General features: G+C 45.4%; 1 protein-coding gene across 1 annotated transcript in view; it reads left to right on the top strand.

Annotated features, from left to right (window-relative positions):
• LOC144755369 (uncharacterized) overlaps positions 1-26425 on the top strand; it is a 231370-nt gene that overhangs the window by 172104 nt on the left and 32841 nt on the right. Inside the window, exon 4 of the mRNA XM_078644200.1 lies at positions 10474-10635. Coding sequence (XP_078500326.1) covers positions 10474-10635 — 162 coding nt within the window. The remainder of the gene's footprint in view (positions 1-10473; positions 10636-26425) is intronic.

Here is a 26425-nt window from a genome sequence, read left to right as displayed (position 1 = left end):
TCAACACTGTGTCGAGTTATCCAAGAAGGCTTCAGCACTCACTGTGCAGACAGTGTACCAAGCAAAGCTGATATCAGAGCAATAACATATTATTTTCATGTAAATCACAACGCTCTTCTAGGCTGAAAGCTAAAACAACAATTATGTGTCTTGTGCAGAAGCAGCAAAAGGTAAAATGGCGTTTAAACATTTAATAAACTCATGCTAACTTAACACGGTATATAGGTAAGCAATAACTATATGACAGGCTCATGCAGAGAAGGACAATTCGGGGATGCCACTGACTTGGTTAGATAACCCCAACAACAGGGGCTTGTAAAATCTGGTGACAGAGTTTATAAGCAGGAAGACATAAAGGAGACCGTTGTACAATATTAGGCTAAGCTATACTCTAGCAACTGGTGAGAGTTCCCCTTACAACTATTCCGGTGAGACCTTCCCCTGACCCATATCACACCAGAGGAGGCGGAGGATCTAGGGGCTGAAATAACAGTAGAAGAGGTCAAAGCGGTGGTCAAGAGGATGGCCTAGGAAAAGTACCAGGGTCTGATGGACCCTGGTACCCTTACTACGCAGAGGTCAGACTGGGGAGGGGGGGGGGCAAAACGCAACTAATCAAAGTGTGGGGGCCTGGGGGGCTGAGATGTATAGGGGAATCCAGCCGATAACCTGCCTATTCTCAACATGGCGCCCAGATGAGACTTGCCTGACCTTGACATGGCGCCCGCTGCTCAGAAAAGCAGCAAACATGCAGAAAAGAATGATTACTGCCCGCTGGAAGTCTGCTTTTAGCAGTGCTCAGAGAGCCTGGCTAACGACGAGCGGGAGCCTGGACCAGTAACGGCTTTGGCCCACTCCTATGTTTCTCCTTCGCGGGAGAATTAATGATCCCCGCCTGACTCCAAAATGGCGCCCTTGCTGCTATATCTACAGGCCCACTCCATCTGATCTACTCCCCTCTCCTCCAGGGAAGCTCCTGATTGCTCATAAACCCAATCCTGGGAACTGGCTTGACTCTAACAACTAGGGGCATGAGCACCACCCTGTGCCTGACCCTAAATGGCTTCCACTGATCCCATCTAGTTTCAAGGAGAAGACTCGTGGCTAGGCTATGGACCACTCACATGGATCTTGACTCTTGATTTTTGGTCACCTTCTTATCATCTCTCTAACTCCGGCAGAGCCCGAAATGCATGGCCGATTCCCGGTGGAACTGCACCGACAGCTATAGGAGAGACTGGCTCTGGCACACTGCTTTGGCCGTCACCTACCCAGCCGGATCTCGGACATATGTCTTGCATTTTCTCCGCTGCTGTCTCCTTCCAATGTGGTCTTCCAGCTCCCCCTGTTATTCTTGACCTTATACTCGTCTGGCGGAGCCCGAACCGCATGGCCGATTCCCGCTGGAGCTGCTCCGACAGCTTTAGGGGAGATTGGCCCTGGCACACTGCTTTGGATGTCACCTACCCAGCCGGACTTCGGACATATTGTCTCACCTTTTTCTCCGCTGCTACCTCCTTCCAATTTACTGCCAGCTCCCCCTATTCTTTTTGAATCCTGACACTTGACATACCAATAACTGTATTGAATTTGTAATTTTTCTGTAATTAATGTATAATTTCTGTAACTGATAACACGCTGTTTCCTCATGTAAAGCGCTCTGATACCTCCGGGTCTAGCTAGCGCTATATAAAACTCTAAAAATAAAATAAAGAACTGCTAACGCCGACTCATGGCTGTCTGCTGAGCAGCAGAGGAGGGTCACGTCCTACCACAACCGATGAGGGAAGCATTGGTAATTTACTTCCTAAACTGATGGATGCCCCGAACATAACTATGGAGACCTGGTAGATGTCAGTAGATATCGAGAAGGCCTATACCAGGATACCTTTACACTGTAATGGACTGCATGGGTCTGGGGCTGGAGTTCATTGAGTGGACAAGACTGTTATACTCTGCTCCAACAACAAGGGACCAAACAGGCTGAGTGATTTCTGAGCCGTATCAAATAGAGCGAAGTACGAGACAGGAATGCCCGTTGCTGTTTGCCATTGCGGTGGAACCACTGGTGAGCAGGGCTCAAATCTGATCTCACTTCATAGGCATACAGACTCGCAGCTCTACACATTATTTCTCCCTATAAGCTGATGATATGTTGCTTTTACTCAACAAAAGGCCTAACAGACCAAAGGAGGGTGGTGCAGCTACTAAGCACCTTTCGGGACATCTCAGGGCTGCTCATATATTGGCAAAAACCAGAATGTTGTACATCACATCCTTCTAGGACTAGACGCTAGATAAGTTTGGAATGCTTTGCGAGCCAACATTGAAAAAATACCTGAGGGTCTGCATATCTAGGGCGGAAACTGAATACAGGAGTAGCCCTTGCAATCTTGGTATCCAGTGTTGCCTTCTGGAAGTCTTTCCCAATATTGGTAGTAGGTCAGATAGCGATCGCCAAGATGGTAGCCCTGCTACGGCTGCTTTATGATTTTGCTACATTACCGGTGATTCTCCCCAGAAGCAAATTTCAAGAGTTGAATACCATATTACTGAACTTATTATGGGGAGGTGGTAGGTGTAAAGTAGCACTGTTCAAACTATTCCACCTGTGATGGATGAAGGGCTGGCAGCCTCAGACTTCGAGATAAACTAATTGGCGGCACAGTTGCAATGGCTCATGGGATGGATATATGATGGGCTACTGAGCAGGCGACAGGTACAGCCAACACCCCACTGCTACGCCCACTGATGAGAATTCTTTTAGATCAAAAATGGGCTGGCGAGGAAAGATACGGGGAGGCAAGATGGCCGCCGAGGCGCTGTGGGAGTAAGTCGCACTCAGGCCCCTCTCCTGCTGTCGAGTTAAAAAAAAAACTCAGGCGCTAATGGAGAGCTACAAGCAGGATGCGAGCTACAAGCAGGATGCGACCTACAGCCTTTATCTATCGCGGAGGATTTACTGATTCTATCAACTTTACAAGTCTAGTCAAGAAAACAAAAGCGTGGTACTCCAGAATCCTCCATCTACTGACTGCAGGGATGGCTACACGAGGAAAAGGAAAAGCCCAGCAACAGCTAACCACCTCGAGCGCTACAAGCGCTACAAGCGCTACAAATAAAGAAATACCCCAAAAGGATTCGAGCAGATCAGGCGCTATTCCCAAAATAAAAGCGCCACCTAATAACAAAAAGGTAACCCCCACGGTCTCCACCTTAACAAAGACACAATTAAGGAGATTGGAGAAAGTCGGCGAAAAAGAGAAAATGGCAAACCAAACCATGAGAAGCGCCAGCAACGCGCCAGGGATACGAGACGCGGCAGAAAGAAAGAGAAGCGATACCGTGTATCGGCAACCTTCGGTGTCCGAGGCTTTCGGTGCCAGGGTGAGGACGGATGCATCGGGAAGCCTTGGAGCTCCAGATTCTCAGCAAGACGTGCCTGTCAAACCGCTCGCAGGCTCAGCCCAGAACGTCCTCGAGGACGCAAGCCAAAGCGTTGCCAAGCAACCAGGGTGTCCGGAGTTCACGCTTCCCGCGGAGCTTCCAGCGGAGCACCAGCCGACAGCACAGGCACAGGCACAGACGGACGGCGCTTTGGAGCAAGAGCAGACGCCGGTATTGCAGGACTATGAGCCGGACCAAGAGGTGAGAGAGGTGAGAGAGGCAAGCGGTGGGGGCTTGATAACAAATACAGGACAAATGCTGGAGGCTCTTAAAGAGGTAGAGGACGAAATGAGGGAAGAGCAGCTGAAAGTCAAAAGTAAAGAGGCTATGTTACAGGAGACACTTGATGGAAATATGGAAGGGGCGGCCTGCACTATAGGGGCTGAAGGGGCCGATGGTGATGGGTTCTTTTCTGTCCCAGAGGAAACAGAGTCAGATTCAGAGCCAACATTAGCAAGCAGTGAGGAGGAAAATGACATGTCAGGCTCACTTTCAAGCTCTGAGGATAGCGACATTTCGAGAGGGAGAGGCACGCAAAAGAAGTGTAAATCTGCAGCAAGAAGAGCAGGCTCCCCACAGAACTTGCATAAGGGGACAACTAAAAGGCTTGTGTGGGACTATTCAGCTACCTCTAGTCTATATAAGGAAGATGAAAAAGAGCTACAAAACGATGGGGGGAAGCTGGACTTGATGTTTTCCACATTGAAACAAATACAAATGGAGGCAAGGGCGGAAAGCAGAAGAGCCAGACATGATACAAAAAAAATCCAAGCCTCCATCAGGAAAATAAATAAAAAATTTGAAGAGGTGGAGGAAAGAGTTATCGAGGTGGAAGAAAGAACTGGCCGCCTAGAGGATGAAGTAAATGAGTGGCAAACGAGGAAAGAGGGTCAGAATAAGGCCATGGAAGATTTACAGTGGAAGGTGGAGGATTTGGAAAATCGTCAGAGACGCAATAATGCTAGACTCCTGGGAATTGAGGAAGGGATTGAAGGCCAAGATCCCAGAGGCTTTGTGGTCAAGCTGTTAAAGGGAGCATTCCCGGAGGTACCATGGAACTGGGAACAAGAGGTGCAGAGGGCCCACAGGTACCCACTCTTCGTAAGGAAAAACCATAAGGAAGGCTCAGGAGTACTACCCAGGGCTATGCTAGTATTTTTTGGTAACTACCTGGCAAGACAAGAGCTTATGGAAAGAGCCAGGCCCGATGCTAAAAAATCAGTGGAAGGAGTAACTTTCTTTGCAAGACCCGACTTTTGTCACATAACAGTGGAGAGGCGATGGAGGCTAAGACAACTGATTAATGAGTTCAAGTCCTATGGAGCAGAGGCATACTTAATGTTCCCAGCGAAACTGAAGGTCATAGTAGCAGGGCGCACTAGGATGTTCTTTTCTGAAATAAAAGCGGGAGAATTTTTGACAGAACTAAAAGAACAGAGTGGGGATAGGAGGAAATAATGTAGGATTCCTGAGTTTACATGATAAGAAAATGAAGTAGGCTATAAGAGGGCAGGGGAGGGGGGGCGACTCTACAGTGCTAAGCGGACACGCATAGGTCAGGGATGACCTATTTGCCTGTCACAGAGGGGGGGCTTTCGGGGTGGGGGGCGCTTAGGGGGGGGGGAGAGGGAAGTGAAGAAGTCATGGGTGTAAGGTGGTGGTTTAAAAAGATACAGATTTGTAAAGCTTGTATAATTTGGTGTGTAGTACTTAGAGAATGCATAGAAAAAGACAAAAAAGTCAAAAAAGTAGATGTGGAGCTGGCAAGTCCTAAATCTGTAGTATGGCAGTTAGGATAATGTCGATTAACATTTGCGGACTTAACAATATGGAAAAAAGACAGAAGTTATCTTCATTGTTGCGCTACTGGAAAATAGATATAACTTGTATACAAGAAACACATATAGCAGCTGAAGAAAGGTTTTTACTTGGTCAAATGGGATTTGAGATTCTTGCTAGTACAAGTCAAGAGGGAAGAAACAGGGGGGTGGCAATTCTGGCCAGAAGAGGGGTGGCTCTAGTGAGAAAGAAAAAAGAGGATTCTGATGGAAGATGGGTGATATTAGACATAGAAGTAGCTAGGGTAAGATACACTTTGGTCTCGCTATATGGTCCAAATGAAGATGACCCAACATTACTAGATTTTATTGATAGGGAGCTAGCCCTGTGGCCAGAGCCAGTGATCTGTTGCGGGGATTTCAACATTAATGGGCTGAACGGAATATTGGATGCAAGTGGAGGTATATATCAGGGAAGGAAAAAGAAGGTGTATAGAGCAGTACAGAACCTCGCCAGGCACAATGCGATGGTGGATTTATGGCTGGAACTTAACCCAATAGGTGCTGGTAGCACGTTTTATTCAGCACCACATCAAACAGTAGCTCGACTAGACTACTTCTTTATTTCTAGCTCTCTAGTTAGCAGGGCGGAAATAGAATGTCTCCCGAGAATAATGTCGGATCATAACCCTCTGGTATTGAGCCTAGCAACGACAAAACAAGCAGGAAAAGCTAACTCAACCTGGACTTTTGAGAGAGGTCTGCTGAAAGATGAGGACTATATTGCAAGGATGAAAGTATGGATGACCCAATTTTGGGATATAAATAGATACTCCGCTTCGGCAGATATGGTCTGGGATAGTTTTAAAGCGGGAATAAGGGGGGAGACGCTGAGTTATACATTACGTAGAAATAAAGAAGAAAAGGAGATGGTGGAAGAGGAAATTAGAACATTGATCGAGCTGGAGAAAATGCTAGTAGATACAATAGAGAGACAAGAGCCCATTGACCAGATATTAGTGGCTATAGAGGAGCGAAAGGCGGAAACAGGGGCCACTTTGGCACATAAAACAGCAAGAAAATACTTAGCGAATAAAGAAAAATGCTATGAATACAACGAGAGGGTGGGGCACTTGCTTGCGATAAGAACTAGGCAAACGTTAGCTGCAGGAGAGATTAAAGAAATTAAGGATGATAATGGAGTAATTGTTAATAAAGTTGAAGAGATACAGGAGGTGTTCAGAAGATTTTACGAGAGGCTTTATGAGCAGGACAAAATGGACGGAGAGATAGAGATGAAAACCCTGGAGTATTTAAGGGAAGGTTTACAAGACGGATTGAGCGTAGAAGAAAGGGAAAAATTGGATATGCAGCTAACGATACAGGAGATAAGGGATGCAATATTTAGCTTACCCTCTGGTAAAGCAACTGGTCAGGATCAGATCCCGGTAGAATTTTATAAAACTTTTTGGGAGGTAGTAGCTAAAGACATTTGGTCAATTTGTAGCTTGGCACAGGGAGGCAGAATAGTTCCTAAATCTTGGGCGGGCGCTGATATAATTGTCATATTAAAAAAAGATAAACCACCCACTGAGCCGGGCTCTTACAGACCTATCACACTGCTCAATGCCGATGCAAAAATATTCTCTAAGGCATTGGCGAATAGATTAAGTAAGGTGATAGAGAAGGTGGTGTCCCCTACACAGCATGGGTTTATACCCGGCAAAGGAACTACCGAACATATCAGACAGCTGATTACAATTCTGGACGCTGAAGCAGCCTCAGGGGACCCTGTCGCGGCTATATTTTTGGATGCTGAGAAGGCTTTTGACAGGGTCTCCTGGGTCTATCTATGGAAGGCTATGGAGTGGGCTGGTATTGGTCGAAGATATATAACTGCAATCCAGGCACTATATAAACATCCCAGCGCTAGGATACGCATTAATAGGTCATACTCCAACGCAGTACAGATCAGACGGGGAACCAGGCAGGGATGTCCAGCCTCACCTCTACTATTTGCTATTTATCTAGATCCCTATCTGAGAAAGCTGACAAAAAATAGGCGGATTAAGCCAGTTTCTTTGTTTGAAAAAGAATACAAAATATTTGCTTACGCGGACGACGTGGCTGTTATAACACCTATACCAGAGGAGTCACTAGCTGAAATAGAACAGGAGGCAAGAAAATTCGGAGAGGTGTCAGGCTATTCGATAAATAGGGGGAAAACACAAATAGTTTTGAATAGACATATTGCATTTGCAGACGCAAGAGTTGTCGCAGATACAAAATACTTGGGTGTTAAGGTGACGGCAGATCTGGAAAAACTAGTAGAGCTGAATATGGAACCTATACTAGACAAAGTTAAAACCAATCTGGAGAGGGTCAACAATCTACACTTGACTCTCATGGGTAGAATCAATTTTGTTAAAATGGTTACTTTTCCGAAATTCTTATATTTATTTAGGGCAATCCCACTCTTTTTTGAAGGTATATGGTTTAATAAAATAGAATCAGCGATTAATAAATTAATTTGGGCCCAGGGGAAGACACGTAGGGCATACCGTTTTTTAACTCTATCACGAGAAAGGGGAGGCTGGGGAGCACCCGATTTTAGATTTTATTATTGGGCAACGGCTCTACAATATTCCAAAGGATTATTAGGTGGAAGTGCTCAGGAGGAGGAGGTGGGAAGAAAGGGCCCGGCCAATGTATATGAAGCTCTCCTAGGTAAAGCGGCAGAAAATGCCTTAGTGACAACAGTGGACTTTACATACTTTAAGCACACAAAATTTAAGACCCTGAGTGCGATCTATAAAGTCTGGAAAGCAGTAAGGAAAAAACTGGGATTGGGAAGATACAACAGGTATGTAAGGCTCTATATGAACAATGATCTCCCAAGGGAAATCTTTCATGACACAGTTATGAGTGAATGGGAGGTGAAAGGGATTAAGAAACTGGGGGACCTACTGGACGCAGAGGGGGTAATGCTATCATATCAAAATATACAGCAAAGGTATAGCATAACTGGTAATAACTTCTTCAAATACCTTCAAGTGAGGAGCTATTTTCACACTAAAACAGGGGGTGCAGGAGGGATGAAGTGTTGCAGGATAATGGAATACTTGGGAAGCAGCCTGGCTTGTTCAATAAGACAGTTGTATGCAGAGCTCCAAGTTTACAAGGTAGATGATAGAGAAAAATACAGCATTAAATGGAGAGAACAGATAAAGGCAAGACCAGAAGACTTACAAACCTCTTTAGATTATGGTCGAACTATTTTATGTTCAGCGACACTTCAAACTCAGCACTATAAAACAATATACTCACTATATTACACACCAGCCAGAATAGCCAGCTGGGGCGGCTCCTCTGGAATAACGTGCCCAAGATGTAATTCCACAGAGGCTAATATAACACATATGTTTGCAAATTGCCCACAATTGTATACTTTAAAATTGGCGATAGAAGAGTTTCTGGATAAATCTTTGGGAATACGAACGAATCTAACTGAGGAGCTTATAATCCTGGGCGTAAGCCTAGATGTAAATATAATCTATCCAGAATTTCTATTCATGGTCACGGCGGTATTTAGGATAATTGTAGCTAAAGCATGGAAGGAGAAAACAGCACCGTCATTCCAGACGTGGGTAGCAAGATTACTATCTACTTACAACCTGGAAAGGGCCATATATGACAGAAAAGGAAGGAAGGCAAAAGCTCTAGGGAGTAAGATTTGGCTACCTATTGAGAATTGGAAATGTAGGAAAGCTGTCCTTGATGGCAGCTGAGAAAATCAGTAACTTTAATAGTTGTCATGAAGATGCAATATTTTGTAGTCTAGTGGTTTTTTTTCTTTTTTTTGTCGTTACTGTTCACGGTTGCCTGAAACACGGTGGGCATCCTTATTGATGTTTCGGTTATTATTATTCTGTTTACTTGCTTATTGATACAAATCTGTACTTGGTGTAAATGACTGTGTATTGTTTTAAACATATTGGATGTAAAAGAAAAGTTTAAAAAATTAAAAAAAAAAAAAAAAAAAAAAAAATAAATAGATCAAAAATGGGCTGACGTCAAAGAAAAGGAATCGTGAAAGGTAGTCAGACCCTTGTGTGCCTGCTAAAAACTCATACAGAAGCCCTATATGCGCCCGCAATCCCCTTGCAATTCCTCACTGTACTTCCGCTTAAGTGCAGTTGGAAGGGGCTGCTTGAGTGATCAGGATGAGAGATTACGACTCAAGGTAACCTGTTTCGAGCCAACAAACTTCTAACTTTTGAGGAATTAAGGGATGAGTTTGATTTTTCTACTGGGCAATTTCTGTTGAAAGGAACTGTAATAGCAACTAAAACACTGGATAGGAGAGCAATAAACTTCAGACACCTCAGGATGCTACTTTATATGCTACATCTGGCATGCACAAGGCCATATCTGATCTTTACCAGCCACTAAGAGCAGATATGAACAACCTCAACACCATCCCCCATCCCCTTACAGAGAAATCAGTAGTGGACATGGGGCCCCCATCACACAGTAGGATTGGGTAAAAATGTTGGCTGCAATCCGAAGGTGTCTAAAAATGCACAGTTTAAATTCATAATGTATTACTTTGACCCCAGGGCATACCTTACACCTGGTAGAATTAACACATTCTTCGCCTATGCCAGCAAGCTTAACCCATATGACCTTATAGGAGTGGAGATGACACATATGGTTTGTGGGGGCCTGCACCTAACAGATGACTGGTCAAAGTTCCTTAATTCTTCGTCACTGACCACAACCCAGAACTATCCCCTATAACGTGCTTGCTGGGACTCTACTCACGCCGAGCTAAGAAGAAACTCACAACTGGGTTCATTGACCTGGTGCTGATTTTGGCCAAACATCAAATTATGTCTAAATGGAAACAGGCCGCAGGCCCATGAGCGGAGCAATAGAAAACAAAGTTCTTCAAATGGGTGGAGTGCAAAAGTGTTACCGTCTTTAAGGATGCCAAAAGGGGCAGAGGCTCCCTGGCCTTTGTGTGGAAGGGTTGATTGACACAATGCTTGAGGAAGATGCGCTATTAGCGAACTACACCCTGCCCCTCCCCCCCACCCCCCACTCCCTAACTGATAGACCTCAAGGCTACTATCTTGCACTGTGCTGGTTTGATTTAGATTTATTGTGTCTATACAAAACAAAATAATGTGGTTTTAAAAAAAAGAATGTCTGCTCTGAAGTTTCTTTTCTTCTCTTTATTTCTTAGCCCTTTGGAGGCTGGAAGATGTCCGGCAGACAGGTGTTGCAGGCAGGCACTGAGGCTGTGAAGGACTCCTTGATCTCGGGCTTTGTGCCAGTCTTGCATGGAGACTGTGCATTAGATGCAGAGCAGCACTGTTGCATCCTGTCGGGGGACACCATTATCGAGGTAAGGAAACGTTGCAGCGATATCCATCAAGGTTAGTCCAGTGATCAATATATCTCAGATATAAATGCCATTGCTATATTAGGTACTTTTTGTATGATGCAGCATTAACCAATTACTTGGGCTCTTAATTAGTTAAGTAACACAAATTCCACAGAATCTGCACAATCTTAGACTGAAAGTGTTTTATTGAGTCTTGTTAAAAAGCAAAGCAATAATTATTTCCAGAAAAGGATATAAAACTTAACCTAGGGGCACATATACAACCGTTTTTTGCGTCGCAAGTGGAGATTCGGCCCGTTTGAGACTGCTAAAACAGCTTTTGCCATGTACCAACCCTATTTTGTGAGACTGTAACCTATTACTGACTTGTAAAATAGTCTTTGAGAGTCGCTATTAGGAAGGGGCATGCAAAGGGCGTCCGTTCCTAATAGCAAGTCGCAGGGGATGTACAATTGTTTTGTGACTGGAATGCAGTTGCAGAACAATCCCAGTCTACCGCCTACTTCAAGTAGGTGGTAAGCCAGTTGCAAAGGGGAAGGGGTCCCCAAGGGACCACTGCCTACTCTTAAACAAGCATTTACAATGCAATGGTCTCGGCATCATTAAAGGTAGAGCTATTGGCATTGCTCATGACATTTCTTTTTTTTTCTTTAAATCATAAATAAATGGCATTGTCATTTACATTGCCAATACCCAGCACTCTGCACTCAACAGCACACAGCACTCTGCACTCAACAGCACACAGCACACATCACTCTGCACTCAACAGCACTCACTACTCTGCACTCTGTACTCACTACTCACTACTCTGCACTCACTACTCTGCACTCACTACTCTGCACTCACTACTCACTACTCTGCACTCACTACTCACTACTCTGCACTCACTACTCACTACTCACTACTCTGCACTCACTACTCACTACTCTGCACTCACTACTCTGAACTCACTACTCACTACTCTGCACTCACTACTCTGCACTCACTACTCTGCACTCACTACTCACTACTCTGCACTCACTACTCAATACTCTGCACTCACTACTCACTATTCTGCACTCACTACTCACTACTCTGCACTCACTACTCACTACTCTGCACTCACTACTCTGCACTCACTACTCTGCACTCACTACTCACTACTCTGCACTCACTACTCACTACTCACTACTCACTACTCACTACTCTGCACTCACTACTCACTACTCTGCACTCACTACTCTGCACTCACTGCTCTGCACTCACTGCTCTGCACTCACTGCTCTGCACTTACTACTCTGCGCTCACTACTCTGCACTCACTACTCTGCACTCACTACTTACTACTCTGCACTCACTACTCTGCACTCACTACTCTGCACTCACTACTCACTACTCTGCACTCACTACTCACTACTCTGCACTCACTACTCACTACTCTGCACTCACTACTCACTACTCTGCACTCACTACTCTGCACTCACTACTCTACACTCACTACTCTACACTCACTACTCTACACTCACTACACTCACTACTCACTACACTCACTACTCAGCACTCACTACTCAGCACTCACTACTCTGCACTCACTACTCTGCACTCACTACTCTGCACTCACTACTCTGCACTCACTACTCTCTGCACTCACTACTCTGCACTCACTACTCTCTGCACTCACTACTCTGCACTCACTACTCTGCACTCACTACTCACTACTCTGCACTCACTACTCACTACTCTGCACTCACTACTCACTACTCTGCACTCACTACTCACTACTCTGCACTCACTACTCTGAACTCACTACTCACTACTCTGCACTCACTACACTACATTCACTACTCTGCACTTACTACTCTGCACTTACTACTCTGCACTCACTACTCTGCACTCACTACTCACTACTCTGCACTCACTACTCACTACTCTGCACTCACTACTCTGCACTCACTACTCTGCACTCACTACTCACTACTCTGCACTCACTACTCACTACTCTGCACTCACTACTCACTACTCTGCACTCACTACTCTGCACTCACTACTCTGCACTCACTACTCTGCACTCACTACTCACTACTCTGCACTCACTACTCTGCACTCAGTACTCACTACTCTGCACTCACTACTCTGCACACACTACTCTGCACTCACTACTCTGCACTCACTACTCACTACTCTACTCTGCACTCACTACTCTGCACTCACTACTCTGCACTCACTACTCTGCACTCACTACTCACTACTCTGCACTCACTACTCACTACTCTGCACTCACTACTCACTGCTATGCACTCACTGCTATGCACTCACTGCTCTGCACTCACTGCTCTGCACTCACTGCTCTGCACTCACTACTCTACTCTGCACTCACTACTCTGCACTCACTGATCTGCACTCACTACTCTGCAGTCACTACTCACTACTCTGCACTCACTACTCACTACTCTGCACTCACTACTCTGCACTCACTACTCTGCACTCACTGCTCTGCACTCACTGCTCTGCACTCACTGCTCTGTACTCACTGCTCTGCACTCACTGCTCTGCACTCACTGCTCTGCACTCACTGCTCTGCACTCACTACTTACTACTCTGCACTCACTACTCTGCACTCACTACTTACTACTCTGCACTCACTACTCTGCACTCACTACTCTGCACTCACTACTCACTACTCTGCACTCACTACTCACTACTCACTACTCTGCACTCACTACTCACTACTCTGCACTCACTACTCTACACTCACTACTCTACACTCACTACTCTACACTCACTACACTCACTACTCACTACTCTACACTCACTACTCTACACTCACTACTCTACACTCACTACTCTACACTCACTACTCATTACTCTGCACTCACTACTCACTACTATGCACTCACTACTCTGCACTCACTACTCTGCACTCACTACTCTGCACTCACTACTCTGCACTCACAACTCACTACTCACTAATCTGCACTCACTACTCTGCACTCACTACTCTGCACTCACTACTCTCTACTCTGCACTCACTACTCTGCACTCACTACTCTGCACTCACTGCTCTGCACTCACTGCTCTGCACTCACTACTCTGCACTCATTACTCTGCACTCACTACTCTGCACTCACTACTCACTACTCTGCACTCACTACTCTGCACTCACTACTCTGCACTCACTATGCACTCACTACTCTGCACTCACTACTCTGCACTCACTACTCTGCACTCACTACTCTGCACTCACTACTCACTACTCTGCACTCTGCACTCACTACTCTGCACTCACTACTCTGCACTCACTACTCAGCACTCACTACTCTCTACTCTGCACTCTCTACTCTGCACTCTCTACTCTGCACTCTCTACTCTGCACTCTCTACTCTGCACTCACTACTCTGCACTCACTACTCTGCACTCACTACTCTGCACTCACTACTCTGAACTCACTACTCTATGTCTAGGTGCACAGGTTTAAAATAAAATAATGTGTTCTGTTGGGTAACAGCTTTTAATTAAGCACGAATAAGCAGTTCAGTTTGTGGAGTTTGATATATACATGGTTAATATATTTAATGTATATCAGAGGAAGCCATTATAGATCAGTTTGGAGTCGGATACACGTCAGATTTTGATGACATCCATATAAAATAAATATACATGTAACTGGTCTAAATGCAAACGATTTACTTAGTAAGTTCTTATCCTAAAAATATGGCATGGATCTAAACTTCCTGAATCTACGTTGAATTTTCCTGCTTTATAAAAGAAAAAATGTATACATGAATTAATGACTGAGGTAAATCTGCTCTTACAGCCGTCGAGGTTTCCTTTTTACGCAATATGCTACGATGGGAGGAGGGCAAAGGATTTTAAATTATGTGTAAACTTATGGGAATATTTATGAAGGCCTTGCGCCGCCGGTGCGTCATTTTTAACATGGGAAAAAGTGACGCACCGGCGGCGCAAGGCCTTCATAAATGTGCCCCTTAATGTCTGCATGCTGGTGCCCACCTTTATGCCTGGAGTTGGGTTAGTGCAGCCTGTGTGCAGAATGGCTCTGAAAAGGCTAGCCACCACAAGTGTTCTACCATAGGTTAGCCACTAATTGATTACTGTGCTCATATCAGATGACACTGTGCATACGGAATTATGCCTGCCCTGCCAATTTATTGTTCTGTGTTAGCATGTGGATGCTGAGTGGGACACATTGCCCAAGGCTACTCAAATAACTTTGCAAAATGCAAAAGATTCTTAATAAAAAATAGTGAAAGACATGTATAAAGTTTCAAGCCAGCTATTAAGTTTATGTTACCGGCAGGATAGGCGATGTAATGTTTCTTTAACATTTTAGATAAGCCATAAGACAACAAAAGTGTACTTTTCAAAGAATGTGAAATTAGTAACTTAAATGAAGAAAGGAAAGTATGTTGACAGAAACAAAAGGCCTCCTGCCCTCATAATACATGCAATGGTGAACGTGCTCCCACCATCTGGATTGCATTTGGAGGAGCACCCTGACAGCTCCTAATTAAAATTAATGGACTGCCGTGCGCGAAAGGTACATGTTACACGCGCGCCTGATACATGCAATGCAATGCTGAATGGTGAACGCGCTCCCACCATCTGGATTGCATTACACGGGCACTCTGACAGCTCCTAATTAAGATTAATAGTCTGCCGTGCGCGTAACCACACAGAAAATGCCATGAAAATGCCAACAATGGCTGACAGAAATTAAATATAGCCTATGGCGTCAAGGCTACTAAAAAGACAGCACAGCGAAGACGAATCACTTAGCAGATGCCATTAAAAAAGCTTGCGCACTAAGGAATGTTGCTGCCCAGACCCCTAAAGACACTTTTTTTTTTCCTTTTTCTTTTACAATAGGAGCTCGGAGCTCGGAGCTCCGCCCCACTTCGTGGTGACGTAGGCCGAGCCCTAAAAATGCAAAGGAAACCTACTTTTCTTTTCTTTTTATTTTTTTTGCATCCTGGTTTTCTTTAAGGCATTTGGAAAAAAAACAGTTTTATTTAAAGAGCAGTCTTAGACGTGGTGGTCTGCTGACCCCAGCAAGCCACCACCCCTGTGAGCACCGGCCGTTCTCAATAGGTCACAAAGTGCAACCTGCCTCATGAATATTAATGAGGCAGACTCCATGCAACCAAGTTGGGAATCGCAAGCAGTGTCTGAGACACTGTTGTACATCAGGTTTTGTGACTCGCAAATTGAGAGTCGCTAAAAATCACATTTGCGAGTGGCAAAACCTTTTGTTCGTACATGTGGCCCTAATTCTATCAAGTTTGGTCGTAGGTGAGCACCTTTCAGGATGCTATTGCATACTCATTCTTCTCTTCTTCTGCTGATCTGTACTGTTTTTAGAACATGGAATTTAATGAATGAATGAATGAATGAATGAAATGGCATTTATAATGCGCAGCTATGCCCAATGGGCGTCAAGGCGCCTAAATCAAATAACCAGCTGTCAATAGTCAGAAACAAAGCTTACTGATATGCTTTAATAAAAAGCCAAGTTTTCAGTGACTTCCTGAAAAGATCAAGAGAAGGCAATGACTTGATCTCAAGGGGGAGTGAATTCCACATCTGGGGTGCCAGGATGGAAAAAGCTTTGCTCCCCCATCTAGCCTTCTTGGCTCGAGGGATTAACAATTGATTGAGCTCACTAGAGCGAAGGCATCTATTCGGGACATATCTAGTAAGTAGGGATCCAAGGGCATCAGCCGAACCTGCACTTAAAGCCTTGTATGTTAGACAGAGAAGTTTGAACGTGATCCTTGAGGGAATAGGGAGCCAGTGGAGATTCTTCCTCGCCAAGGTCATAGATGACAGCCAAGGCAGGGCAAGGGCGAAACGCGCTGCCGCATTTTGTATGACCTGCAGGCGCTGCAGAAGGCCCTTGTTGGCCCCGCCATAGAGTGAATTACAGTAATCAAGCCTTGAGCCAACAAGGGCGATCACCACCTGTTTCCGTGCCTGTGAGGAAAGATAATGGACAATCCTTTTCAGGGTCCTAATGACGCCCCAATAGGTAGCCACCGTTCGATTGACCTGAAGCTCCATAGAGAGCTGGGTGTCAAAAATGACACCAAGGTTCCTGGCAGATTGTGTAGGTGTGGGGCAGATGCCTAGAGAAGGAGGCCACCACTCACCTGACCACATGCCCTGGTCTTTGCCAAAGACCAGGACCTCTGTCTTGTCCCCGTTCAACTTTAGGGAGTTGAAAATCATCCACTCTGCAACGAGTTGCATGCAGGCCCTAAAGTTTGACGCGGCTTCAATCACAGAGTGGGTCAGGGATACCATAATCTGCGTGTCGTCGGCATACGACACTACCTCCATCCCCTGAGATCTTACTAGTCTTGCAAGGGGGGCCACGTAGATGTTGAACAGGGTCGGACTCAATGCCGACCCCTGTGGCACCCCGCATTGCAAAGACTTAGCAGGGGAGAGGTACTCACCTAGCATGACACGCTGCTCTCGTTGATGTAAAAAGGAGCTCAGGAGACTGAGGGCCGGTCCTTCTGTACCTGCCTCCTTCAACCTGGATGTTAAGGTAAGGGGAGACAGGGTGTCGAATGCTGCTGTAAGGTCCAGCAGCACCAGCACGGTGGTTTGACCCAAGTCAACTTTCCTGCGGATGTTATCCATGACCTTAGTCAAGGCAGACTCCGTGCTATGCAGCTTTCTAAAGCCATGTTGGGACCCATCCAAGAAACCTGAGGCATCAAGGAAGTTAGAAAGGTGAAGGTTCAAGTGGGTCTCCAACATCTTGGCAGGGGCCGGCAGAAGGGAGATGGGTCTGAAGTTCTTCAGTACTCCGGGGTCTAGGGTGGCCTTTTTCAGCAGCGGCTTTACAATGGCTTTCTTCCAAAGTGATGGAAAGATGCCTTGTTCCAAGGCTCCATTCATTACTTCCAGCATCGGAGGAAGAATTATATCTCTACAGTTCTTTAGTTGTTTCAAAGGAACTGGGTCCAATGGGGAAGACGATTTTGTTTTGTCCAACAGGCTATTAAGTCCCTCCAAAGAAAGAGCAGGGAACTGTTCGAGGGACTGGGGAGTGTCTCTGCTCCAAGATTCCAGCAGTTTAATTCGGGAAGAGTCCTCAGAACTCAGAGAGTTCCTCTGCGATTGTAGAGCTATGTAGATATCCTCTATTTTTTGTAGAAGAAATCCGATATGTTGTTGCATAGCTCCTGTGAAGCAACCACAGGGTCTGGTACCTGGAGAGAGCACAGTGAATCCACAATTTTAAAGAGCTCTTTAGAAGATGTTAAAGAACAGGTTAAGTTAGTAAAATAATCCTGTTTTTCCTTAATCACTCTATTTTTGTACTCTCGTAACAGGCTCTTATAGACTTCTCGATCTTTGGGATCCCAGGATTTACGCCATCCTCGTTCCTTCTGTCTGCATTTCTGCCTAAGAAACTTCAGATCCGATGAAAACCAAGGGGCAGTTGGCTTCTGTCGAGCTACAGATTTCAAAGAGGGGGGGGGCCAATTCATCTGCGGCTCTGGTAATCGCATCGGTGAGTTCTTGAGCCGACTCATCCACCTTCCGCTGAGATGTGATATTGGTGTTAAGAATAAAAGGGGCAAGAGCCTCGTTTGTGAAATTTCTGAAGCTCCTTTTAGAGTATTTTTTGCCAGTACCCAAATCAACATCAGAGCAGGGGATGTCTAGGGAAAATGGGACTGCTAGGTGGTCGGACCAAGTGATCGGTACCAGCGTACCAACAGTTAATCTGGAGTCATTCGAAAAAATCCCATCCAGGGTGTGCCCTGCCTTGTGGGTCGGGTAGAGAACTCTTTGAACAAAGTCGCACGCCTCCAATGAATTAAGCAAGGAGGAAGTATCTTTAGAGGCCATATCCTCTAAATGGAAATTGATATCCCCCAAAATGGTAAGATGTGGTCTGCCAAAGTAGGGTTCCAAAATTCTGAAGAATTCTGGGCAGAAATTAACTTTGGGACCGGGAGGCCTATAAAGTAGAATACCAGAAAAAGAGCTCGAAGGAGCATGCACAATACAGAAATATAGGGCCTCAAAGGGGTCAGCAGGAACCGATAGGGGTTTTATGGTGCAAGAAAGTGTGGATTTAAAAAGAATAGCTATCCCACCACCTCTACCGCGTTCTCTATCTAACCTCAAGAGGGTGTATCCTTCAGGTATGGCTAAAAGAAGGTCATGACCAGAGGAATCAGAGGCCCAAGTCTCGGTAACAAAGACCCAGTCGGGATGCCTCGTGCTAACAAAGTCATGAAATTCAATCCCATGTCTGATCAAGGAACGTGCGTTAATCAAAAAGCCATGTTTGGATTGGGGGGTGTGACAGACAGCCGCCGGAGGAGCAGAACGCCTACAGGCCAGACTGGAAAAATTAAAAGAAATTTTACAGGAAGGACACGTATGCGCCTGAAGCAATACCTCCGGGCTGAGCCGATGATGACAGAAGTGCGCAGGGGGTCTCAGTGACAGCAGGTTGCAAAACAAATCATCACGGGTGGGGGAGAAGGATAAGTCGGGAGTCCCAGGGTCCAGCACGTCCTGCAGCCCGTCCTCAGCGCGGACGGGCGCAGACGGGCTGAACTCTGGCGTAACTCCGGCGTCAGTCTGGCGTCCCCGCTGCGCGTGTCCGCTGCGCGTCAGCATGGCTCACTTAATTACACGCCTAGCGTCCTCCTGGCGACTAGAGCGCTATGCCTGCCAATCAGCGCTAAGACTCGGCACCATCCACATCCAAGATGGCGCTACAGAACGGACCTGCGCCGGGAAGCGGACCCGCCAAACAGCGGTGAGTTTCCCTGAGTTAGAGTGCAAGTGAGGGCCAAGCGCAGTCAGCGCTATTAAAAACAGGGGAGAATTAACTAAGCTGAAATAAAATATAAAACAAGGTTGTATTAAAAACGAGCAGCAGCTCGATTCCTGAAGTGCACAAAGCGCATGCACCGGTCGACTGACAGCTACGAAGGAAGAACAGACAGTTTACCTCACTTAAATACACGCCTAGCGTCCTCCTGGCGACTAGAGCGCTATGCCTGCCAATCAGCGCTAAGACTCGGCACCATCCACATCCAAGATGGCGCTACAGAACGGACCTGCGCCGGGAAGCGGACCCGCCAAACAGCGGTGAGTTTCCCTGAGTTAGAGTGCAAGTGAGGGCCAAGCGCAGTCAGCGCTATTAAAAACAGGGGAGAATTAACTAAGCTGAAATAAAATATAAAACAAGGTTGTATTAAAAACGAGCAGCAGCTCGATTCCTGAAGTGCACAAAGCGCATGCACCGGTCGACTGACAGCTACGAAGGAAGAACAGACAGTTTACCTCACTTAAATACACGCCTAGCGTCCTCCTGGCGACTAGAGCGCTATGCCTGCCAATCAGCGCTAAGACTCGGCACCATCCACATCCAAGATGGCGCTACAGAACGGACCTGCGCCGGGAAGCGGACCCGCCAAACAGCGGTGAGTTTCCCTGAGTTAGAGTGCAAGTGAGGGCCAAGCGCAGTCAGCGCTATTAAAAACAGGGGAGAATTAACTAAGCTGAAATAAAATATAAAACAAGGTTGTATTAAAAACGAGCAGCAGCTCGATTCCTGAAGTGCACAAAGCGCATGCACCGGTCGACTGACAGCTACGAAGGAAGAACAGACAGTTTACCTCACTTAAATACACGCCTAGCGTCCTCCTGGCGACTAGAGCGCTATGCCTGCCAATCAGCGCTAAGACTCGGCACCATCCGCATCCAAGATGGCGCTACAGAACGGACCTGCGCCGGGAAGCGGACCCGCCAAACAGCGGTGAGTTTCCCTGAGTTAGAGTGCAAGTGAGGGCCAAGCGCAGTCAGCGCTATTAAAAACAGGGGAGAATTAACTAAGCTGAAATAAAATATAAAACAAGGTTGTATTAAAAACGAGCAGCAGCTCGATTCCTGAAGTGCACAAAGCGCATGCACCGGTCGACTGACAGCTACGAATGAAATGAAATCGAATGGAAATTAACCTTGGTGTTTTGCTGACATCCGCCTCTGCCTATGAACTTTATGACTGAGTCAAAACAGTATTGTTGTCCATTTGTGATCCAGGCATAAGAGACTGTCATGTCCCTTCAATGCAATACATCTTGGACAAAAACATTGAAATAAAAAAAACAAATGCATTAGAATTCAAATGAGAAAATTATTTCGTCGAAATTAGGAAAATAAGATGAGATTAAAGGTTATCTGCAAGTTTAGACTAAGGGCAAAGGTCAGTGCCAATGATAGCCTTGAAATACAGATCAGTTTCAAAGACAAGCATATGCTAAAGGTTTGTGTCAAGGACTGGTCTAAAGTAAAGGTCATTGTGAGGAGCAGGCACAGAATATGTGCAAAGGTCAGTGTCAGTGATGCGTAAGGGTAATGGTTAGAATTTGAGTTATGGTCAGGTCAGTTATAGTGTAAGAATAGAGAATGTTAATGTAGGGTTCAAGGTGTGTTAGGATCAGGGTTTGAAGTAGGTTGTGCATACGTTCAGCATAGAGGTTATGTAAGAGTCCAGGTAGGAGTTTCAACCAAGTTTAGAGTAGGCGTTTAGGGGTAAGGGTTTGTGTTCGGATTAGTAACACTGCATACGTAATGTAGCTAAAGGCAAGGTTTGGATGATGTAACAGGTTTGTGTTAGGAACAAGGCTACAGTCTGGCTAGGATAAGTTGCTGGGGCTAGCGGAATAAAGTAGGTTCATATATAACAAAAGGGGGATTGGGGAGGGAACGTGTCCACAAGGACACAAGGGGCGGATTCGTTTTCCCCGACTATAGTTTATAAAGAAATAAAATCCACCCAGGTAGGATAGACGAAACCAGGGGCACAAGGTCCAGGATTGGGTGTGTTTCCTACAATGGTGGGGAGCACATAGTGTTCTTTAAATACCCCTCACACACCAAAAGGGCCCTTGGTGTCATGCTTCATCATAGGGTTCTTCGGGTCCCTCTACGGAATGCGGCATGCTGCTAACCTATGATTACGCGGGAGCACTGATTGAATCACAATGTGTGGTGCGTGAGGATAGTGAGTGGTAGGGTCAGATGTGAATGGATATGTGAGTATTAAAAAATACCTGGAATGTGAGGGCTAGAAAGAGTTTCAATATACCTCCGTGCTGATATTGTTAAAGTGTGGTGGAGGTCTTTTGTATTCAATGTACATAACCTCCTGTGCGCATCGAGATGTTTCGAAGCATAAAGCTTCTTCTTCAGGACGGGGTGCACCTTCAAGTCTAGCCTAAAAACAGTCAAGAAAACTCTTAAATCACAGACTCCTGTTTGTTCTTGGTTGGCTTTAAATACACCCTTTGTGTTACTCAGATGGATCTCCGGTTATTAAACAAATGGTGCACAATTACCGTTATGCAAATTTCAATGATTTTCAAATGCACCTACTTAAAATTTAACACTGTACATATACAGAGGATGATCAAGTTGTTCAAAAATATCACAGAAACTCTCACACGCTATTCTACAGACTGCTTCAGAAATATTTCAGGAGATTAATATGCCAAGGCACCTTGAATGGACACCTAGATGAAAAGGCAAACATAGCTACTCCTTGCATATCTGCAAACTCGCAATATGCACTGATGACTCTCCTAGAAATGGTCAAAAACACCACCTCAGAACTATACACAATTGATACTATTCTTAGCCCAAGCTCATGTGCAAACTGGATAACTCCCTAACATAGAAACTGTGCTACTTGTAAGATGGCAGGGGACATGGTCACAAACACTTCTATGTAGCGCTGGGATGCCTTAGGGTAGCTAAGCGCGTCTGAAATGCTAATTAATAATAATAATAATAATAATAATAATAATAATAATAATGTTCACATGTTAACCTGTCTTACGAACAGGTGAGATATGCAGTGATCTTGACATGCACTGCAGCTAAACAGTGCTACAGAGTATCTGTGTATGACCATTTCCAAGCAAGCTGGTGCATGTTACACGATCCATTGAACAGTTAGTGAATCCTCCATAAACTTATTGCAAGGGCCAAGACACAATCACATGGGTACTAACAGGCAGAGTGCCGATTGTTAATAAGAATCACCAGTGGCTGTCTTCAAGCTTCACTTCTTTCCAGAGCCTGGGAGCACCAGAAAGCATCACTTCCGGTATGTTTTTCCAGTATAGTCTTCTCTTGTAATGTCTTCTCAGTTTCCCACTTAGTTCTCTTCTACAAGTTGCTACTGGCTGACACAGCTGGACTCTTAGGGGGTCGAGGGACTGTTCACTAGTGGAGTGTCCAGGGCGCACACACAGAAGTCCTTCATTGTTAACCCCTTCGGGGCTGATTTATTTATTTATTATTTATTATTTGTTGGTCTTATAAAGCGCACTATCACCTAACAGGCATCCTGGCGAGCTCAGCTCGTCATGGGCGTAACCTGCCCTACGCTGATGACGAGCTGAGCTCGTCACGTAATGCGGGTTTTTCAAAATCGCAGCGGGAAAACCGCTAGCGCGCATGCGGTTAATATAAATTCCATGTAGGGACTTCAGTCCCGGAACTAGGCAGAATGCAGGTACTTGAGTGAAAGAGTTCTTTATTTGTTTATCTGCTTCACATACTCGCAATGCCCTACTAGGAGCAGGAGGCTGAGCAGGTAGATCTTCCTTCTTCTGGTTGGGTGTCTTTTATGTGTATAGGACGAAAACCTGCTCTACAATTAACAAAGCTGTTTTCTGTACGCCTGCCTTAAGCCTACTTCTAGAAGCAAGGAACCTGTACTTGAATACTACAGAAATTAAATGGGAGGGCCTGTTTGGCTGACAAATAAATATCAAGGTCTTGTTTATTAAGCATCCTCTTCTCGTAGCTCTTGGTCAATGTTAGATGCAAACTTAGATAAAATGCACATCCTTTCAGTTTTATGATGTATTTTGCAAGTGTGTGCTGATGCTAGCATTGAGTGCTACCCATCGAGCACATCCACACGTGCTGCCCCACGGTTGTCCTCCATCTTGTGTTCCCATGTGGAGTAGCAAATGATGTGCAAAATCACCAACACACCATCCAATTGTGGTTTCTCTCTCTCTTTTTCAGCCTGAGCGATGCCTGTTTTCCCATACCACAGTTTCATCTCTCCTTTTCTCCGATGCCATAGCCTTTCATAAAGGCACAGGGCCCGATGTAGGTCGGTCGGTAACGGCCGAAAATCGGTATTTTCGGCCGTTACCGATCGGTAAATAGGTGATTGGCATGTAGGGGGCTTTATTTTACCGAATCGGTAAAATTACCGATTCGGTAATTTTACCGATTCGGTAAAATAAAAAATCGGTAAATTTACCGAATCTGAGCCACCCATATGTAGGTGGGACTCTTCAGAGTCCCAGGAGCCTTACCGAATCGGTATTTTACCATCAAATCCAATTTGATGGTAAAATACCGATTCCGGTGTGCATGCACATGTGTGCATGCACACCTATGCCATGTGACAGGCAGACCTGCCCTTAGGGCATGTATGCCTGCCACATGGCAACCGAGCCTGTTTTGGGGGTGCCAGAGGGTGTCAAAGTGACACCCCCTGCACCCTTGTGAAAATCGGTATTTACCGATTCGGTAAATACCGAATCAGTAATGCCCATTCATTCCTATGGGCTTCAAAGCCCATAGGAATGCATGGGCATTACCGATTCGGTATTTACCGAATCGGTAAATACCGAAATCATCCGATTCGGTATTCCAGCACATCTGGAATACCTACATGTCGACCCCATAGATTTACCGATTTTTAATTACCGAATCGGTAAAATTCGGTAATTTAAAATCGGTAAATCTATTTCACCTACATCTGGCCCACAATGTTATTCGCTAACTGCCTGCACGTTAGTTTGGTTGTTTTATTATATGGTCAGAATATGTTGAGTGACAGCATTTAAAGATGTGTGCACCCTTACACTTTCTTATAGATGCAACAAAAATATTGACCTTTTCTTAAATGTAACTGCTGTGCAATATTTTGCTTTGTATGTCTTAAGTTTACCACTTACTAGATAAACTTAATTTTCTGATTCCTTTCCAGTAAGCTTTTTTTATGGGTCATCTTACCTCGTAAAATGCAGTCTGTTCAATAGAGGGTCCCATCTCCGGACTTCCATACCATTTGAGTCCTAGATGTTGCTGAATTATGGGGTTTTCTTTTCAGGACAGCTGGGGAAACACATGCATATCTGCCCAACATTCTTTAACAAAAAGACCTAATGGCTTTGCCAATGCCTTTTTTGTTTTTGCAGTGAATGCCATATTATACTTACAGCCGCAAACTATATTTCTTCTCAGCCCCAGCCTGTCCTACTCTGTCCCCTTCCATCCTGCACCTTCTTGGTAGGCTTTCGCTGCCCCTTCAAGCACAGGACAGCTGCCATGTTGTTGGCACTCAAAAGTTCTCTTTTTCCATTTCTCTGTGTCTCACTCGCTCTCCTCGTGTTCTTGTAGAGAAGTCGGTCATGACAGAGTAGGTATACTGTACTTTGATTGTAAGCACAAAGACTCCAAAGAGATAGTGCCTCCTGCGCTGTTCAGCAGGCAACTGCCGGTGAATGGAACCCACTTACTCCACCACCGTAGCAATAAAACCTAGAACCTATAACATCAGCATTTTTTAAAGGGCATGTAAAAACATTACACCACATCCCCTTCTATTCCTACAGATAAAACCAAGTGACATGAAAGTGATGTACACCTAAGAAACGTGATAACATGAAAATGAAGAGAAACATAAAAATTGAAATAACATTTTAAACATCTAAACCGGAGATCCAAAAGAATAAGAAATCTTCAACACACTCTGCATCCTCCACAAAACCTTCAAATGGATCCCCCATGAGTCAAGAAAGACGGTCACCCTCGCACTCATCACCAGCAGACTGGACTCTATAAATGCACTCTATGCCGGCATCTACAAGTCCCTACTCAGCAGACTCCAGACAATACAAAACGCCGCCGCCAGACTTGTCCTAGATATCCCCTGGCACAAACACATCACCAGCACCTACACAAACTCCACTGGCTCCCTGTGGAGAAAAGAGTCACCTTCAAGATCTTCACCCACGCCTACAAATGCCTACACAACAAAGGACCAAAATACCTCAACGACAGATTAAAATTCCACATACCCAAGAGAAACCTCCGATCTACCAACCTTGCTCTGGCCGAAACCCTGAGCATCCACAGAGCCAGAGCAGGTGGAAGATCCTTCTCCCACATCCCAGCCAAGACCTGGAAAGAGCTACCGGCAGACATCAGGCACACCCCCTCCCTGAACACCTTCAGGAAGACCCTCAAGACTTGGCTCTTTGGCTAAGCAGATCTGCTGACCCCTCCCCTACCCCTCAGCACCTTGAGACCCTCACGGGTGAGTAGCCTGCTTACAATCCCCCTGATTGATTGATTAATTGAACATTCTTTCTCCCTCCTGTAATGAAACCTTCAACAAAAATATATATATATAATGCCCCCCATAACCGTACTACTGAACAAAGTCTTGTAAATTGGAGGATGGTCTCCTGAATCTGGGAATTCTGCTAAGCCGGACACCAGAGGCATTGTTCACAGTCAAATCAATACCACTCCTTGCCCTGGAAGTCCTAGACAAACTATTGCCACCTCCCAGGTAGAGACCACTTAAACGTCATATTTCACCATCACGCATCAACATGTATCTACTACACTTATCAATCTCACCTCCCTCCTTCGCAACCTCACGTGAAGCATGCCTAGCCACTCTTCGCAAGTTTCACCGTTCACCATTGGTT

Source organism: Lissotriton helveticus, chromosome 5_1 (genome assembly GCF_964261635.1).
Source record: "Lissotriton helveticus chromosome 5_1, aLisHel1.1, whole genome shotgun sequence".
In the NCBI taxonomy this organism is placed as follows: Eukaryota; Metazoa; Chordata; class Amphibia; order Caudata; family Salamandridae; genus Lissotriton; species Lissotriton helveticus.
The sequence above is the reverse complement of the archived record's forward strand: the minus strand, read 5'-3'. Positions and strand labels throughout refer to the sequence as shown.